Here is a 19,980-nt window from a genome sequence, read left to right as displayed (position 1 = left end):
CCTGTTGAAGAGGGAGCTCTGTGTGTCTCTGCCATGGACTGGACACCTGTCCACTGTGTGTCCCCGTCCTCGTCCAGTGTGAGCTGGGATTGGCTCCCCGCGACCCGGAATCGGATAAGTGGGAACATGAGTGAGTGTTCTGTTTTGGTGTACAGAGACTGTGCAAAATAAATAAATAAATAAATGGATCCACAACAAAACTAATAAAAATGAACCTATTTACACATAGACACCCGATCTTCATGCCCTCTGCATATCTTTTACCTAAATATCTTCCAATAAATATTGTTAAAAAAAAAATCCAGTGACGCTATTACGCAGCGACTGCATGCGCAGATGACGCAGTTACGCCATTTTGGGTCTCAGGCGGCTGTAGTTAGCTGTTAGCTTCGGAAACGCGTTGTTACTTTGTTTGGGTTTATATTCCCGCCTTGATATTAAAGTGGAGTAAAGAGGAGGCGTATTCGTGTTCAGCTCTCTATCCAATTCCTTTGTCTGTGAAATGGACGGAGAGGAGGACGACTTCATGTCCGTGAGCCGATCCGGTAATAACTCCATTCTGCTTTGTTTCTTTAAAGACCACACTAACAGTCACCCCTCACAGGCACCTGGGTCAGGTTTGACTTTAGAAAAACCACAAACACTTTGGTTCTTCTTTGAAGTGTACGCTGCTTTGGGCTCAGCGGCGTTCTCCACACTCAGGAAGAGCATCATCGAGTCAGCAGTACAACTGTCCACCATGTTCATTTTTAAAAGTCGGAAACTGAAAATTATCTTAGTATTTGTGTAAGTTCTGATTCATAATAATCATCTGAGTTCCAACGCAGTGGTTTTGATATAGATCGACTTTAATTAATAAGAAACTGAAGACAACGGATATTTGTATCTTCAGCTGTTTCTTATGTGCTTTTGATCCGTAAGACATTTGCATTGTTAATGCATTGAGTTCTGTTGCACAGCATCTTCAAGAGCTGATTTGGACGTTTTAAAACTGACTTAGGACACGAAGGGTTTTCACAAGCCTCAATTACTGTTTTTAAAATGCATCAATTCATGATCACTGCAGGGTTTACTTTTCCCACTTCAATAATCAACACAGGCTAAGATATGCAGACCCTAATGGACCCTGAAATGCTTTTATTTTTCAAGGGGATGTGTACCTGAAAGGAACCATGCAGTAGACCACCTTGCCCTCAGTTTGAAATGTTAATCTGACAACTGAGCCAGGTTCAGGACTGTCCGTGTTCGTTTGTGTGTGTAAAGGAAAACAGACGTGTCACAATGAGGGCTGGCCAGGTTCAGTGTAACTGCTAAAACTGTAAAATTCTAATAAAAAAAAGGAAACAGGCTAGGATTAAACAAATGTAAGTCTTCATTTGAAGTCCTTTCTCTCCATCAGCAAAACATTTATTGTATTACCATTAATATAACAGCATGTTGTGGCGTTCTGCAGATGATGGAGGTGGCACTCCTGTTATGGATGAACACCCAGCATCAGATGTTGAAGAAGGGACAAGCGACAAACACCAATCAGAGGTCAGATTATTGCTGTTTAAAGATGAATTATTTATTTTATTCTTTTACCGTGACAAGTGAGCAAAACGCCTAACAAAATGTTGAAATGCTGAAATACATGTAACTGCCCTCACTCTGTTGCTCACAGATTTTAACCACTATTTATGGCTTTAGGGAGTATGTCAGTTTCTGGGCAGCCATTATGGCTGATGTCCTGTGGACCAGCTTCACAGACTCTGCACTAGGGGTGAACAGTTAATTTAATTTTAATCAAAATTGTGATTTCAGACATTGCAATTCGAAAATTGCAAAAAGCTGCAATGTATAAAATAGATTATGTACCCAGACTAAAAGCATGGCTTTTCCCCTCTTATGACAGTCATACTAAGCAACGGAGAGAGTGCTCCTGTGTACTCCCCAATCAGAAGTGGCTTTAGCCAAATGTATGTACACCCAAATGGGATGTGATGACAGCTTGTATTCATGACACCCAACACAAAGACAATTTGAGCTGGAGATTGAGAAAGCTCAATATTGAAGCTATCAGTTATCTTTTTTTGGCGCTTCCTTATTATTTGGCCCTGTAAAGTAGTAGTATTTCAGTGAATTGTCCAAACTTCTGTGGGAGATAAAACTGTCCAAAAATACTGACAGCAGCTCACAGTCTCTATTTTTTTCATAGTTTGATGACCTGCAACCAGATTTTATGATGCCCCTTTCACAGGTTTAATCTGACATGGATTAAATAATTAACTGCATATCGTGTGCACAATTTAATGAATATTCAGATCAATTGTATTGAACTAATTATGTTCATTTTTTCTTCTGTTACGATAATTGTTCTTTTTTCATGTGTTCAGACAAAAAAATGTAGGGATGTAGGGATACTTGACAGTTTCGACTGTGAATTCAGTCTTCATCAGAAGCGTCATCCAACATGTTGACGTATCATTTATCAGCTGGCCAGCTCGACTGTCTGTCGGTCTGTCCGTGCCAAAACATCCCTACTTTTTTTTTTGTCTGAACACAAGAAAAAAAGAACAGGTAGCTCAACTCTGGTTTTAACGATTTGCATCTGTGATTCATTGTCAAATCCTTCTTGACCTATTGATATTTTGCACCAGGTGTTGGTTTTTCTCACACTCTGTCAGTAATGCTGAAGCTGATGCTAGAACTCTGATTCCTGTTCATCTCAGTCACATTGACTGATTTAAATAAGAATAATGGTTTGTATTCCATAGTTTTACAAAGCGGTCCCTTGTGTTTCTGTTATACTTACCCACCACTGCCTGTCTCAGCAGGATGAGGGAAGCAATGATGAGAATGCCCCCAATGCCTTAGAGACCAGTGGGGCAGCCAGCGGCTCTGACAATGAGAACCACCAAAGGGTCAACAGTGACTCAGAGGGAGAAGCCCCCAGGAGCCATGATGACGGCAACAAGAGTGACTCTGAGGCAGAGGCTCCTCGTCCTGCTGACAGTGACAATGACAACTCTCCTGTGAAAAGCAGGATGAGCAGATCAGACAATGAGGAGGAGTTGCCAGTCAAACATGCAGCCTCAGATGATAATGAGGAGGGGGAGGGAATTCCTGCTGTCAGACACAGGGGCAGCACTTCCGACATAGATGAGGGGGAGGATTGCCATAAAACAGCTGCAGACAGCGACTCAGACAACGATGATACCAAAAAAGAGGATTCCAATCGGTCCAATGCCGACAGTGACTCTGACAAAGAGATGCCTGCAAGGTGCAAGGCGACACGGATGGACTCTGAAGATGAAGAGGAGGACAAGCAGCACCAAGAACAGGAGGCAGAGGGTGTAGGAGGAGAAGGAGCAAAGTGGAAAGCTGTGATGCACTCTGACAGTGAAGAAGAGGAGGGAGGAAGGAGAAAAGTTGCAGTAGAAAGTGATGAGGAGCAGCAGGAAGAGGAGAGGGAGCAGAGAGATGACAGCGATGACGAGAAGCCAGGTACTGATCTCAGACCAGATCATCAAAACGCTCACATTAGAATGCTAACTCTCTTCTTCTTTTCTCTGTTTGAGTCGCTGCAGCAAGTCAACTCTGTGACTTGCATGGTAGATTTGGCTAAAGTTTTGTCCGGGCTTGGAACCGTCACACGCCTACCGCTGCTTTATGTTGTGGCTGGGGTTTGAACCTGGGGCCACATGCATTCTACAACTGAACTTTAACCCTGGGCTTTTCTCCAAAGCTAACTAAACTTCTATATTCAGTGGAAGACCAAGGGAAAGTTGTTATTTGAACCTATGAAAATAAACCATAAAATAATGAAATTATGTGGTTTATCAGTTGACCTTTTTACGTTTGCCATACATGACTGTATGGTTTAGTTTCTATTGATACAGCTTTGAAAGTAGCTTGTCTGTTTAGTGCAGTGATCAGCTCTCAGCCCCTCATCGAAGGGCTCTGACTTATTTCTCAAACATGACACTGGCAGTAACACTGGCATCATGTAGTTGTGACTGTTAAAAACACCTTGAAATATTTCTTCAGAACCTCATGAACATGTTTTTGTGTGCAGTGAAAAGAAAGAAGGCAATCTTGTCAGACAGTGAGGAAGAGGAGAAAGATGATAAACCAGGTAAGAGACTGTCAGCTTTTAAACCTTTAACTCTTATTACTTTCTCTGAGGATATTTGTAATGTATTATTTCAGTGCTAAAAAAAAATCAAAAATCTGTAGTTGTAAAAATAAATAGGAGTTATCTAGTGCGGAAATGATTGAACCAGATTCTGTCAAAACAGTTCTAGCTGGGAAACAAACTTGTGTTTCTATAAAATTTCACTTTTTTACATACAGTGATGTACATTTTATAATAAAACCAATTTGTACCCACCCCAGAGTAACTTATTGTGATGTGGGTTAAAATACTGAAGTTTTGACACAACTGAAGCTGGTAGGACTAAATCAACAAAACTATTAGCTTTGATTCATTGGACATTTTGGTCTGTATTGCTATTTGCATTATACCTGAATGTTCTGATATGAGCATGTATAAATTCGTAGTTTTTATTAGTATGTTAGATATTTTCTCTGTCACTAACCTGCCTTGGTTGCTGGTTTGTTTATATATTGATATGACAGAGTAAATTCTAGACTTCATTACAAAGACCAAATGGTGAAGTTTATAATGTACAGTTATAAGGAATTTATTCCGTTAGATGTTTTAGTTTTGAGCTTTTGGTGATGGTTGAGCCTTATTAATGCTTTAACGTGTCGAAGTGAACAACTGCTGGAAAGACATTGTTGCGCAATTATGGGGTGTCATACCGTCCAAATACATTTGGCAGTATTGTGAAAAACAGGCTTGCTCTCAGTGTGATGCCATAATATCAGTGTTGTCTCATTGGCCTTTACTTTTCACCCTCAGTGGTAAAGAAAAGCCGAGCAGTGTCAGAAGATGAGAACTCAGGGAGTGATGGGGCATCAGGTGGTCCTGATAAGAGCCTGGCAGCCAAATTGCGGGAGCTTGGCTCAGACAGCAGCAGTGATGACGAGAGGTCGAAGGCCACCACAGCTAAGAAGGATGAAAAGGCCCTGTTTGGCAGTGACAGCGACTCTGGTGATGACGATGAGGAAGAGTGAGTATTTGTCACTAGTTTAATTTAAATTTCACTAATTTGCTGATGTCTTTTGAAATTAAGAAAGGGCTAACATATGTTTGGTCAGAGTCACTAAAGCTTGCATCCATTTCAAAAGTGTTTGAAGTCTTTTAACTAAAATGAAACCATCACATGCAGACATACTATTGTTGCTGCTATTACAAAATATGAACAGACAAACACAGAAAAATGTTTACGCTGTCTCTGTTTGTTTATGAAACAATGATTAATCAGTTTATGTAGATGAATCAATTTGGTAAGTATGCAGTAATAAAAACATTTAGGTTATAAGTAAGAATTGGAATATCCAAAATTGTTGATTCATTAATAATTTAAACAAATTGTGTGTGTGTATAAAGACACTTTTCAGTGGCTATTGTTAATTTCTTGTAATTTTCTCACCCAAAGATTCACTCTCCCCATGGACAGGGATAGGCAATGCTCCATTTGTGTCTTCAGTGGGCTGTGAATAATTTAATGTCAAGTGAATGCAAACAACTAAAGTGCACATTCTAAGTTTATCAATGAGCAGTAGAGTGAAAAGCTTTGGGTGATGTGAGAAAATGTGTTACATTTGTAAATATGCTCTGGGACCAAGGACAAGTCCAGAGGGCTGCCATTTCATTGGCCTTCCAATATCTCTTTATATTTAATGTCTCTGTTGCTATCACAACCATCAAAACAAATATTTGAGATCCTGATCAGAACTGTGAGCTGCTGGTGTGACCTCTGACCCACTCTGTTTCCTGCAGGAAGATGATCGCGGACATCTTTGGAGAGTCTGGAGACGAGGAGGAAGAAGAATTCACGGTGAGTACCACTTTGAGACCTGCAGGGGTTTATACCTTTCATGAGCCACACATCTTATTACTTTCTCCCCACTTTGCTACCTCCCTTCTCTCTTTATTTTCCTTTATGAAAGGAATGAAAAGAGGTAAGGCAGAAAGGAAAATGAGATGTCAACATTAATACCTGAGTGAACATGTTATCCTGGTCAGTTTGTGGACATGACGGTTGTTGACGAAGACACCTTGATTTATTCTGTGATGAAACAGCTGCCGTGTTCATCACTTCACACACAAGGTGTCTGTTTCTGTTGCAGGGTTTCAACCAGGAAGACCTGGAGGGAGATAAGAAGGACGTCAAGGAGAAGCATCAGCATCTGGAGGAAGAGTCAGACTCTGATGAAGGAGTCGACCGCAGCGGTCAAGAGTAAGAATCATGACTCAGGACGATGTTGGGGGTGGGGTTTCTCTGTAGTGACCCGAATTTCACATGCTCACATAGTGTGCAAGCATGTGAAGGTTTATTTTCCTACATGAGACATGTTCATTTATATTGATCATCATGAGTTAGGTTGATTAGTCATTGACTTCGGAAGCGTCACACATTTACTGAACTTAAAAAAAAAAAAGAAGCAAAACTGTCTTTTTAACTGTGGACTTCGCTGAATATTTTATATAATTCAACAGAAAAACTAAACAAAGCTGCAAGCAGGGATGAACAGGCCCTGGCAACTCAGAGCCCCCTGGACTCTCCTGCACCCAACCACGTTAGATCTTAAAATATGTGCCAGTGGTGGTGTGTATGCAAAGTTTTTTGAGTGTCAGCTATGTGGTGCTAGAGAACACCCACTAGTTATGTGTCATGTCATAGTTGATGGTGAGAACACAGCCTGTTTAAATGGTTGCATAATGGCACTGACTTCCTCTGTCCAGTCAGTAGCGAGCTTAGTTATATACATTATTGACAGATAGATGGATTCAGGGTGGGAATCTCACCATGCGTGGTGTATTTGGGGCAGATTGGCCAATGCATGTTAGTTATAAAGACTTCCTCTTTTATGGTGAAACATGGCAAAACCTCAAAGTTTGAGCCATTGCTACTTGCAGCAGGAACAAATGCTAAAAAGACTTAATACAACTTTTAATTTCCTAAGTCCTCAGATGTTACTGAGTGATTATAAAGGAATTTGGATGAAAATTTTAATAGTAGCTCATTATAGTAAAGGGCCTGGAAATAGCACAAATGGGGCCAAAAAAGTAAATCAAAAATGCCCACTTCCTGTTGAACTCAGGGTATAGTCCAAGAGTCGTTTTCATGCATGTTTAAGCCGTGAAAAATCCATCCCCTTCAGCACCAGAAAAATAACAAAAACTAAGAAAATTGCATACATATGCAATAGGGGTCTTGCAGAGTAAGTGATCGGGCTGTAAAAATACAGAAGCATATATAATCAAGTAATAAAATAAAACAGCAAAACTAATCAAAATCACAATACAGGCAGGTGCGATATCACAGCTAACATATCTGCCAACATTATCACAAAATTTTATTTTGTGTATTGTGCTGTCTTAATGACATCAAATGAATCAATATCATAATTACAATTTTTTTTTTTATTTAACAGTTCAGATCAACTAATATCTGAGATGGATGGGGGGTGTGAGATTTGTAGGGATTCAATCAAATCGAATCAAATTTATTCACGTAGCACCAAGTCATAACAAAGTTACATCAAAGCACTTTGCATATAGAGAAGTGGCACAATGATCATTTTATTTCTAACTTTATCGCAAATGTTGTAATATTGAATATTGTCATGGAAATTGATGATTCTTTTTTCTTTGAACTTCCAATTGAAAAGATATAATTGCAGAATAAGTTGTAATCTTCTGTGTGTGTAGCACAAGTTTCATGTCAGACTTCGACATCATGCTTGCCCGGAGGAAAGCCATGAACAGCAGGAAGAGAAGACACCGTGATGGAGGAACATTTATCAGTGATGCAGATGATGTTGTTAGTGCCATGATCACAAAGATGAACGAAGCTGCAGAGGTTTGTCTGTCAAAATGAAAGCCTCATCGTTGAGCATGTTTTCAGTGCTTTGCAGACTGTGTGTTCTTTTAACAGGAGGATCGAACTTTGAACAGTCAGAAGAAACCAGCACTGAAGAAACTCACACTGCTCCCACAAGTTGTGATGCACCTGAAGAAGTAAGCGCTGGTTATAGTTCATATTTTGTCTCTCAATCAGTCAATGTTTGACCATTATTTGAGAGCTGCTTTAAGTGCTCTAGTGATGGCTGTCCCCCCTCAGACAGGACTTGAAGGAGACATTCATTGACAGTGGAGTCATGTCTGCCATTAAAGAGTGGATCAGTCCTCTCCCAGATAAATCCCTGCCTGCCCTCAGAATCAGAGAGGAGCTGCTCAGGATCCTTCAGGAGGTGGGTACAGAGGTCACACCTCAAGGGCTGGATTTTTAAAAACCAGATGTACTTCAGTTTTTGACCCTACCTGTCCTGTCCTGCAGCTCCCCAGCGTAAGTCAGGAGACGCTGAAGCACAGTGGGATCGGCCGGGCCGTTATGTTCTTGTACAAACATCCCAAAGAGTCTCGACCGAACAAAGACCTCGCTCTCAAACTCATCAGTGAGGACATCTCACCTATACTGGTTTCACTTATGTTCATACACCAATCAGGCACAACATTATGACCATTTGCCTAAAATTTCCTGCCAAACAGGCCTGACTCGTCAAGGCATGGACTCCACTAGATATCTGAAGTTGTGCTGTGATATCTGGTACCAAGATGTTAACGGTAGAACCTTTAAGTCCTGTAAGCTGCAAGATGCAGCCTCCTGGATCAGACTGGTTTTATCCACTAGAGTCCACCAATGCTCAGTTGGATTCAGATCTGGGGAATTCAGAGCCCAAGTTAACACCTCCACCTCTTTCTTGTGCTCCTTAAACCATTCCTGAACCATTTCTGCTTCGTGGCACGGTGCTTTATACTGCTAAAGAGGCCACAGACATCAGAGAATACAGTTTCCATGAAATGGTGTACATGGTCTTAAACAATGCTTAGGTAGGTGGCAAATGTTAAAGTAATATTCACATGAATGGAGGACATGAGGGTTCCAAGCAGAACGTTTCCCAAATCATTACATGGCCTCCGTCAGCTTGCTTTTTCCACATAGTGCATCCTGGTGCCATGTGTTCCCCAGGCAGGTGAAGAACATGCATTTGGTCATCAATATGATGTAAAAGAAAAGGTGATTTATCAAACCAGGCCACCTTCTTTCATTGTTCTGACGCTGACACGCCAATCGTTGGCATTCTCAGCGATACGCAAGGGCCGGCATGGCCACCTTTTGTGTATGGGAACCCATAGCCACAGACCAATCTTTGGAGCACTGTCTATTCTGACACCCTTCTATCAAAACCAACATTATCTCATTCTCCAGTTTGAGCAACAGTTGCACAACAATTTGAACAACATGGGCAAGCCTTTTTTCCCCACGCATATCAATAAACCTTAGCTGCCCATGACCCTGTCCATTCACCGCTGTTCTTTCCTCAGACCTTTTTTAATAGATACTGTCCAATTCAGACTGGGAACATCTACCAAGAGCTGAAGTTTTGGAGATGCTCAGTCATCTAGCCATCACCTTGGCCCCCGTCAAACTTGCTCAAATCCTTATGCTTTCCCATTTTTTCCAAGTTCTAATACATCAACTTTGAGGAAAAAATGTTCACTTGCGGCCTAATATTTTCCACCCATTCCCCTCAGGAGCCATGATGAAGAGTCATAATGTTATGCCTAATCAGTGTAATCCATTATGACTGTCTGGGGCCACAGAGAAATCAGTTACCATAATTTCTGGATTATAAACCGCTACATTTTTCACACGCTTTGGACCCTGCTTGTTCAACAACTATGTGGCTAATTTATGGATTTTTACATGTAATGAGCTTCATGCCACCAATACTTTTAGCGTCACATCAGACCAATGAAATTACAGAACAGGTTACAGTGGGCCAGTGAAATTGTTCGAATTAAATTAAACGCACCCACACTAAATTCTTCAGATCAGTCATTTATTTTACGCTTCATGCACACACCCTTATCATGGAAAACACATGAAGCAATGCATATGATGCAGCTTTCAAGTTAAAGTCAATCAATCTGGCGAAAAGGAAAAATCTTTCTGTGTAACATAATTCCTCCCATATGCCATTTCCTCCCATATTTCCTGAAGCTTATTAACAAATGTGGCCTATATATGTACAAAACTGTTTTTCTCTTTAAATTTATCAGGTGCGGCTTATATTCAGGTGCACTCTATAGTCCAGAAATTACGGTATTTGTTACTGGTAGTCACTGTAGCTAGGAAGTTCAACTGAACTGTATTTAGTGCATGTTAACAAATTCATTGTAAAAAGTCTTGTTCAGTGTCGCTAAGGTGTCCAGACTAAAGTGGGGTGCAAATTTCAAATATTTAATGTACTTGTACAAATAAATAATAGATAATTTAGGAAATGAGCAGCAGAGACTCAGAAGCTATCAGTGATGAATCTGCCTTTTGTCCAGATGAGTGGTCACGGCCAATCTTTGGTCTAACATCAAACTACAAGGGAATGACACGAGAAGAGCGGCAGCAGAGAGACCTGGACCAACAGATGCCTCAGAGACGACGACTCAGGTACTGACAGAGACTCTAAATTATCACATCCACACATTTAGCACCCACCATGGGCTATATTTTAAAATGGACATTGACACTGAGGTTTTAAAGTGCAAAACGCATCAGATCTTTGAACCTGCATTCTATCTAATGGCCATTGAGGGGCAACGGCACTTACTGTAAATATAAATCTTATTGCATTTAAGTCTAGGTGTTGGAGCTCTCAGTAGTTTCCAGTTTTATTGTCAGGCATTCATGAATTTCAGAGCATTTTTTTAGTCTAAATGGAGGTGACAATAACTGGTTTTCCTCAAGGTTTTTGTAAGCTCCAACTACTCCAGGTAGTTTCATTTTACTCTCTTTCTCATGTTGCATTGTTCCTTGCTTTCTTTTCTGTTATGTTGTTTATTCTCCTTTCTGGGTTTTTCTTTTTTTACACCCCACCCACCCACCCACACACAAACACACACTCCCCTCCATTGCTCCCATCATCAGTCAACCTCAGAAGGTGGAGAGGACAGTGGAACCTGACGTCTTCTCTCCACCAATCAGGTTCAGTCATACAATTGCATGGTTGCACTGCAAAATTTCTACCTTGAGAGTTGAACTGGAAGTCTGTTTAAACATAGAGGGGCTACATTTCCGTATGGGCCTGCAACGAAGGAATCGACGACACAGATTTGTTTTAATAAACATTAGACAAGTGACAGTTGTGCTATTGTTGGCACTAGTGGAGTATGGTAGCTCCAGTGCATGAACTGGGATTAAGAGGTGCAGTAAGGCCAGTTATTTTGGTCAAAATGAAGGTAAGGTAACTGGTTTTCTGAAACAACTCGAGGGCAACAGGTCTCGGACTTTAGCACTGACTTCATGACTAACTGCTCTGAGGTGGAGAATGCTAATAACATGAGGACTCTGCAGGAGGTGTTGGTGCTCAGTGTGGCTTTTCTGCCAGACACAGAACAGTTTCCTGTTGGAGTGTTCTTCCTGTACGCCATCAACTGCAACATATTGGATGTGTCAAACTGATTGTTTCCTGTCCTGGTTACTGTCTTCACTAAGTCACTTCATGATGTGAATTAAATTTCTCTGTCTCTTTCCAGTTCAGGTGGCCAAACGCCTCGCAGAGACCTAGAGAAACAGCTGACTGGAGAGGAAAAGTGAGTACATTTTAACAATTTCAGGACGTAGGGCTTTATTGTTTGATAGAACGAATAGGTCATGCCCACGTTGTACAACATCCAAATATGTCATACTGACCCTTAGACAGCATTAATTGGATACAGACTATGAAATATCCACACTTTTTGTGCAAATGAGTATCTGTAGTTCCATATCTAAAATGATCTGTGTCTGCACAGATGGTCCAAGGTCTTCAATGAGCCCAGAATGGCAGATGTCACTCTGCTACTCAATGACCAACACCATGTTCTGGGCTCAGAAGCTCCAGAGTAATATGGACAGGAGGCAAAAACATAGCTACAGAGATGAGTTTTAAAATGAAAATGTAGTAAATCAAATCAGATTTATGTATATGGTGCCAAATCATAAACAAGTTACATCACTTTATATATAGAGCAGGTCTAGACCAAACTCTTTATAAAATTACCCAACAGATCCCCCCATGAGCAAGCACTTGGTGACAGTGGCAAGGAAAAATTTCCTTTAAGAGGCAGAAACCTCGAGCAGAACCAGGCTCAGGGGGGGCTGCCGTCTGCTTCAACCTGTTGGGTTGAGAGCGAGTGAGAGAGAGAGAGAGCGAGCAAGGGAGATGGGGTTGGGGGCAAAGTTTGGTAGAATAGGGAGAGAATGAAAGCAGGAGGAGGGGATATTCAATACAGGTGCAGGCAGGAACATATGATGCTGCATGAAGTTCATAGAATTGATGCTGTATGGAGTTCATAATGATATGGGAGCAGCAGGCGTAGCAGGGACATGGGGTACTGTGGATGTTTCCAAAATCTGCTGCAGGTGAGAGTGGTCAGAGTGACAAATATCCAGCAATATTAAAATAAGAAATAAAAAAGATAAAAAACACAGAGAATATCTCTGTCACAGAAAATGCTGCCACCAACATGAAAAGCTTGATGGTAGTAATCAGTCTTTGAGTAAGGTTGCAGACATCTGAGAATGTTGAATGTTGTATTCTGACACTAAACTCCACCTCCCTCCTGCAGAGCTCTGCGTCCTGGTGATCCCGGATTCTGTGCCCGGGCTCGTGTTCCAATGCCCTCCAACAAAGACTACGTTGTACGACCCAAGTGGAATGTTGAGGTGGACTCCAACAGAGTGAGTACATGGGGGTTATTTTTCTGCTCAGTGACTTCATTATGTTAACAAATCTGAAGGAAGAGTCTGATGTTCAGTCACCTCCAGAGGATGAAATTCAAGAGTGAGGTTGAAGGACATCAGCCAACCTTCAATCCAAACCTTACAAGACCTTATGAAAGAGCGTCATCAGTGAGTGGACTTATGACTTGATGGTTGCCATTCTGTCTCTGGCTCTGAGGCTCATCCAGCTTTGGAAGAGTTTAAAGATTTTTTTTTTTTCTCTTCTATTTTGAAGAGTTGTTGAGAAAAAAAAAAAGCACACTTTGGGTAGAGCAGAACAAGGAGTAAAATGAGACCCAATGTACCATCTTTGGTTTCCATAGCTCCCAAAAAGATTTAGAATAATAATATGAAGGAAAAAATAGAAAAGGAATAGGAGGAACACACTTAACAGAGAAAGGAACTCAAAAGTGATTGAGAGCTGCTGTAACAGGCTGCCACTGTTGCATTTTAAACCTAGTTTTAAGATAACTATCTCTATATGAATATTATTTCTGTTGAGTTATCCACTTTTATCGATCAATCAATATTTCCACAAGCATTCACTTTGGTTTTGACAGACAGTAGTGAAGATGTGTCAATTATGAAGTTCATAGTTTGACATTAAAGATAGAGACTAGTTCAAACTGTGTTTCTGTTTGGTCATTATCATCTGACAATAAACCTGACAAGTTTAAATTGCATTTAATTAATACATTAATTTTATTTATTAAAAGCTAAAATGTGTTTACACAATTTGTAATATGAAATATCTTTCATTAAAACACATCTGAATGATTTTATGTCAATTTTCGGAATTGTTTGAAAGGTGGGCTATTAAATTAATTGATTGAGGAAACATGCTTTTAAACGGACAGGTAGTGAAGTGTTTGTAGGATTTTTTTTTTAGTAGTATTTAGTAAATGATTGGTGTTCTAAGAGGGATTTATTTCCACAATAGCAGACATAGAAAACAATTTTACTGTTGAGGGAAAAATGACATTTAGCTCTGATAGAAGAGAGGCATAATAATTCAATCATTCAGGCTGAACACATTAAAGTAATCGCTCTGTCAAGTGGAAGTTGAGGGTCAGAACCTGAGCTGTGATTGGTCCTCTGTAGAGCGGCTATAAGAAAGGCATCAGCCTGCTGGAGAAGCACAAGCGGCGTTTTGCTGAGGAGAGGAAAATGCGTTGCCCACAGGGAGCTGTCAAGATCAGCATAGAGGGGAACAGAATGCCTCTGTAGTTCCTGCTGCTGGCCTGGGTGAGGGCAGTAAGTCCTTCTGCATGGAGTGCAGTGGTGGTGCCACTGTGTGTTTCCCTTGTACAGAGCCTCAGCACTGTGTCTCAAGAGAAAACAGTGATGAAGCTGTCTGTGAAGAGGCTGCCATCTTAGCCAGTAGACTGACTTAGCTGTGACCATTGACCCCTAACACCTTGCTTCTGACCTTTACTCTCTGACTTTCACACCACACTTAGACTGCCTCTGGTAGGAGTTGTGTGCTGATTCTGCTTCTGTTTCTTCTTGCTGGGCATGACTCTTTGCACCTTTTGCCTGTAGTGTAGCATCCATGTCGGACAAGATGTCTCTTATTAGCCTGGTTTGTGTCAAAATGACGCAATCTAGCTTTGCTGATTGTGCGTCTGTTGATGATACTAGATTTTAAATTAACTGATTAATCAGCGATTGCTGAAGCAGTATGTGACAAGTAAAATTACAAATAATTTCTGATAGCAGCTACAGATTGACTACCAGGAAACCAATAAACTGATTAATCATTCCAGCACTAACAAACAGTTGTCAGTTGCCAGTCGCCAAATTCCCAAGTCTCAAGTTCTCCAGTGTGGCCATTTTTCAAGATATCTGAAGACAACAAACTCACAATATAAAATGTATCTGGCACTGAACATCCTTGTGGTGGAAGTCATCAACCACATTTTAAAATTTGAAAACTGTCCCTTAACAGAATACTGTAACACCCATTGTTGATGGTACTTTAAGCTTCCAGTTAGGGCTGGGCGATATGAAAGAAAATGCTATCATGATATTACATATCAGTCAGTATCTATAGTTGATATATCAAGATATAAATCGAATACCTATTTCTGTCAGGTTTAAAGCTTCCTTTTTACTCCTATGTGAACTGTGAGGATACCACATTAATATTGGTTTAAATATTATTTATTTTCTGTCAAAAGTTAAACATATGAAATGTACTACAGGCCTTGTAGAACTGTATTTAAAAAATAAATAAATAAAATGATTATAAAATAAACTAAAGTCTTAACTCTGACTAGTCAGAAGCTTCAAGTGTTACAGGAGAACACAAACGAATCGGCAACTAAATTCTTTAGTTATAAGTCAAAAGCTCAACGCAATTTGCTGTGCATGCTACTCTGCTTCTTGTCGGACTTTAAATAGTCAAAATATCCCCACACTACCAAAATCCTCTGACCTTTCTTGTCAACAATGTCGTCTTTTGAGCCTTGGGCTGTGTCCATTCAAGTTCGTTCAAGTTGTCGAGCCTTCAACGGTGTGGCCCAATCCAGACCAGCCATCCAGCCTGCTAGCCGCCAGCCTTCCCAAGTCCTGACAGGGCTGCTGCCGCAACCTTCTATTCTATTACCCCTGAGTCAGCCTCCAGTTCCCAGGTTTGCCCGAGGGCCTGTCTCCAGGGCCTGCAGCCTCCTCCAAAGGCCTGCCTCCAAAGTTTACTTATCCCCTTCCAGAGTTTGCCGTGCCCCTCCTGCTGCCGCCTGCAAAGCTTTGTCACCTCCAGAGTCTTCAGCAACCCTTCCGGCACTGCTGCCTCTAGAGTTTGTGTGAGATTATCACGCATTGATCAGTGATAAACAAGTCTAAATGCCAAAATCAGCCAAGTAGTCATGCAATTGTCCCATACATGTTCAAAGACCTCATGAATTATTAGGCAAGTTGTATTTTTGCCAATTTAATTTTTTTAACAACTACAGAGCTCTCTCTCAATCCAAAATGTCAAAGCTCAATTATTTGGCAAATATTGGTGTGCAGAATTATGCATTATGGTATGCACAATTAGTGACCAATATAGCCACCCTTCTTTTCAATAACCGTCACAAGCCTTCCATCCATGGAGTCTGTCAGTTTCTTTATCTGTTGACAATCAACTTTTTGTGCAGCAGCAAACACAGCCTCTGAGACACTGTTCAAAGAGATGTACTGTTTTCCTCCATGGTAAAGCTTCCATTTAAGAAGTGCTCCCAAGTCAAGTTCTCAATAGGGTTTAAGTCAGGTGAGGAAGGGGGTGATGTCATTTTTCTGTCATACCCATAACTTATGCATGCACATGAGGGAGGTACAAAATTAAGGCCCGGTCTTAAACATGAGACACATCTCGGCTTCATTTTCTGCCACTTTTCACGAACCCCGAAAAATTTTCAGAGATTTTGGTCAGAGGTGCAGCAGCTCTTTATGGAGTTGAGGTGACACAGATGCCGATGGGAGATACATATCTGAGGAGAAGTGCATTGTGTTTTTAATCCATGTTTCTGTGTCTGTCTGTTCCATCAGGGTCCAGCGAAGAAGGGTCTGTCCCGTGTCGATAAACAGATGCGTAGATTTGCCGACATCCGCCGACTGACGAAGACGGGTCATGCAGTTAAAATCAGTGTAGAAGGCAACAGGATGCCGCTCTGATTTTAACCTCCATAGGATTTATTCACTTCTTGTGTTTTAATGTTTTGTTCCACCCAATCCCATGATTAGCCTCCTCTTCCCCTATCCTCAGGTTGAGCTCTGCCTTACTGAAGGGCTGAAGTTAAAGTATAAACATCTGCCTAAATCACAGTCAAAATACTAAATATGGTCCAAAATGGTTCTTCTGCTTCTCCTGATGTTACTGATCAGCTATTTTACGGATTTGACCTCCTAATATTAACTTATGCTACATTGGCTGTAGCTCTTTAGATGGTATTTCTATAGAGTTTATCATTACATTTTACCTCAAAATTAGTCGTTCAAATGCATAATGTTATCAAGCAATCATGTGATGTGTATATAAAACAAAGGAGTAGCTCCAAACTAGCACCGAATCAATTTGGTTTAGGGTTAGCAGTCTGCTAGCTTTACTAAGCTACCTAACTAGCATTATTGATTGAATCTACGTCAATACTGGCAATTCTAGTTGCTGTTCTTGGTAGCAATGAGTGATGACATGATAAGGTTAGCTTTACATCCAACTAACTACAGCCATTAACTTAGAGGCCAGCTACAATTCTTTCAAACAACCTGTGAAGTGTCAGTAATCATAAACATATTCCCAGGTTGCTAACTTGGCAATCAACAAGCTTTATTCCAACATCTAGCACAGAACTGTAACATCCACTTTTGTTTAATTGGGTATTACCTAAGGCTAGCAGTCTGCTAGTCAGTTGAGTCCACAACTTTACTAAAGTTAGAAAGAACGTAACTAGTGTTAGCTTATTAGTCAGCCACATTAGTGTTATTGGTTTAATATCAAGGTATGAAATATTGGTTTCTATGGGCACAATAACCTTTTTCCCAAACTGTACACTCCACCTGACACATAAATGTGACAAATGTCCACAACTGCCTTCTGTATTTTTTTTTTTTTCCTAAAACAGGTGATCCAAATCTTTTGGTGTTAATATTAAACTTTAAAAATCAAACAGACAGAAACATCTTAATTGAACCATGGCTCTTTTTAATGTTAAAATCTCTGAAACTGGCATGACATTTTATTAAAACTGCTCCTCTTGTTTCTCAATTACAGTTTCTTACATATCTGGTTGTACTTGCATAAACAAACTGCTAAAACCAGCTACAGGGGAATCGATGTGAACAATGACAGTGAGGCAACACTGATGGTCATTTTGCCTCATTCTTGAGCCGAGAGGTAAATTTGATGTAGCTGATTTGAGGATTATTTTGTCCCCTCTGATTTTCTTTTACTAGATTAAAGAGCAAAACTTTGCCCCTTGCCTTAAATCAATCTGACTGTGAAGATGTTTATATTTTACATATTGGCTGGCCAGACCTACTCCTCACTTTGACTCCTTTCTGCTCCCATTGAAATTTTGCAAGTGTAAACTGTCTGCAGGGTTAAATTCACACTGGTAATATGACTCTGTTTACTCCAGATCACTCTCTTGAAATGTGAGACCTGATCCAGAGTCAGTTTGGTGACTCTGCGTCACTCAATCTGTCTGCTCTGGATCAGATGATACTTTTCTTAATAAAGACTTGAGGAAAACTCCATTCAGCTCTCTGAACTCTTGTCTTGCAACTGATGCATGGGACAGGAAGCTGACTTTACTCTATGACATGTGTAGACTGAACCGCACCATATAATACTGTCACCAATGAATGCTTTTACCCAATATCCCCATCATCTCGTGTTTAAATTTTCTTTCATTAATGAACTAAATGGGATGGCATGCTGGAATAGTGGTTAGCACTGTCATTTTAGTCATGGGTTGAAACCTGAGGCCTGGAGTCTGCATGTGGTCTGCATAGTTGCCCTCAAGCTTCTTCCCACAGTAAAAAGCCGTGCAGGTTATTCAAACTGGTCACTCTCTGAGACTGGGTAAACTCTGCCCCCACCTAAAAAAAAAAAAAAAAAAAAAAAAAATTCGAATTTATAAGAGTAAATACTTTTTATGAAAACTAAAGTCACATCTCATGAATTAAACAGATTTACTTTCCAAAGGTTTGCATCCAACAACGTTTGAGTCAAGCAACTGCTTGTTTTTGCGTTAATTCTCTGGAGCAGCAGTAGTTTAATGGTATTGGATTTTATAAACGGATGCTGAATCATCTAAGATCTGCTCCTCTGGATAGTGATGAAAGGACACTGGACCACTGTGACTGAGGGAAACTGAAAAAGGAGGATTTTGAAGTTAAGTGGTTTATCCTTTGGCATTTGTTTGTGATGGATGTCAGTAAAATTCAAAACATTAATATATGCCATGCCTCTTTAAAACTATCAGTTAGATTTTTATCAGAGGTGAAATTTGCCTCGGAGAGCTGTCGAATCTCAGCCCTAAATCCACTCTTTCAGAGCTGATTTCATCCATGTATCTTTTTCAGAACAAAAGAACCTTTTCAACTACTTTTATGTTAAAAATAACAAGCAAAGTTGGAATTGAACTGAAACATAGCATTCGTAGCATTGTTAATGAAAGTGCTTTCAATTAATTTAGAATTGTTATCATTCATATGCTGAATTTTTTTTTTTTTTTTTCAAAAATTTGAATCTTTTTGAACATTTAATTTCAAAACATATCTTAAAAATTGTGACATGTGTGAAAAGATCTCTTTTCACCAAAATGATGGACTTGCTGGTGATGCATTCAGATAACCCCCAAAGCAACTTCAAAACAGATGAGAAGTCAGCTGTCGAATACAATTTCTGCCAACCCGCGTGAAGCTGGCCCCCCACCCCATTCATTTGTGCTTCGTTTGTGCTGCTACAGTTTTATAGATATTACACACTTTAATTTCTGGTGATGACGTCACCACCTGAAATGCTGTAGTGCTGGTGTTAGGGGAGACTGGGGTAAGTTGAGCCACCCCTTCTTGCTAGGAAACCATACCACAAACTGAGCATGTGACCAATGATTTAGGAGGAAGGCATCATTTCATGGATTCTGTGAAGGTAAGAACCTCATGGGTAAAGTGGTTCGACATTTATGTCCAAAAAAACATTTTTCACCCAAAACAGTGAATTTAGTTGATTTATTAGTTTCATGAGGTTTGCACTTAGACCAAAATAGATAAGTTTGAATTTGTTTTACACATCAATTTTAGTGTCTATAAGCATGAATGTGCACAATTTTAACTGTGGGGGCTAATAAATTCAATATGGTAGCACTGACCAACTCACTTTCTTGGGTGAAAAATATATTTTGGGGCATAAATGTCTAACCACTTCACCCTTCTGGCTCATGAGGTCAAGGACAAACCATATTCAGGGCAGGGTCAACCTGGACAGGTCAGCAGTCCATCGCAGGGCCAACAACCACTCACATTCAGACCTGCAGACAATTTACAATCACTAGTT

The 19,980-nt window shown here is 40.3% G+C and overlaps 1 protein-coding gene across 4 annotated transcripts; it reads left to right on the top strand.

The window, feature by feature from the left end:
* Positions 1-18,176, top strand: iws1 (interacts with SUPT6H, CTD assembly factor 1). Of its 4 annotated transcripts, none has more exons than XM_029517025.1 (15): positions 1-130; positions 1,454-1,536; positions 2,817-3,486; positions 4,058-4,117; positions 4,907-5,117; positions 5,891-5,948; positions 6,241-6,350; positions 7,826-7,976; positions 8,052-8,134; positions 8,238-8,367; positions 8,454-8,571; positions 10,514-10,625; positions 11,711-11,767; positions 12,785-12,896; positions 16,470-18,176. In XM_029517025.1, the coding sequence occupies exons 1-15, from the start codon at positions 34-36 to the stop codon at positions 16,593-16,595; spliced, it is 2,178 nt and encodes a 725-aa protein (XP_029372885.1). In that variant the 5' UTR covers positions 1-33; the 3' UTR covers positions 16,596-18,176. The 4 variants fall into 4 exon arrangements, with proteins under 4 accessions (XP_029372885.1, XP_029372884.1, XP_029372888.1 ...); XM_029517024.1 differs by having other exon boundaries at positions 2,814-3,486; XM_029517028.1 differs by lacking the exon at positions 1-130 and adding an exon at positions 359-545.
* The last annotated feature ends 1,804 nt before the right edge of the window (positions 18,177-19,980 follow it).

Source organism: Echeneis naucrates, chromosome 13, assembly GCF_900963305.1.
Source record: "Echeneis naucrates chromosome 13, fEcheNa1.1, whole genome shotgun sequence".
Taxonomy (NCBI): domain Eukaryota; kingdom Metazoa; phylum Chordata; class Actinopteri; order Carangiformes; family Echeneidae; genus Echeneis; species Echeneis naucrates.
Note: the sequence above shows the minus strand (reverse complement) of the source record. Positions and strands in the feature narration are given on the sequence as shown.

Bases quoted from the DNA above. Each gene is read 5' to 3' on its own strand.
- iws1 (XM_029517024.1), top strand. From the start codon at position 34: ATGGACTGGACACCTGTCCACTGTGTGTCCCCGTCCTCGTCCAGTGTG. The intron at 3,487-4,057 runs GTACTGATCTCA...TTTTGTGTGCAG, and splicing joins CAGCGATGACGAGAAGCCAG to TGAAAAGAAAGAAGGCAATC. The intron at 4,118-4,906 runs GTAAGAGACTGT...TTTCACCCTCAG, and splicing joins GGAGAAAGATGATAAACCAG to TGGTAAAGAAAAGCCGAGCA.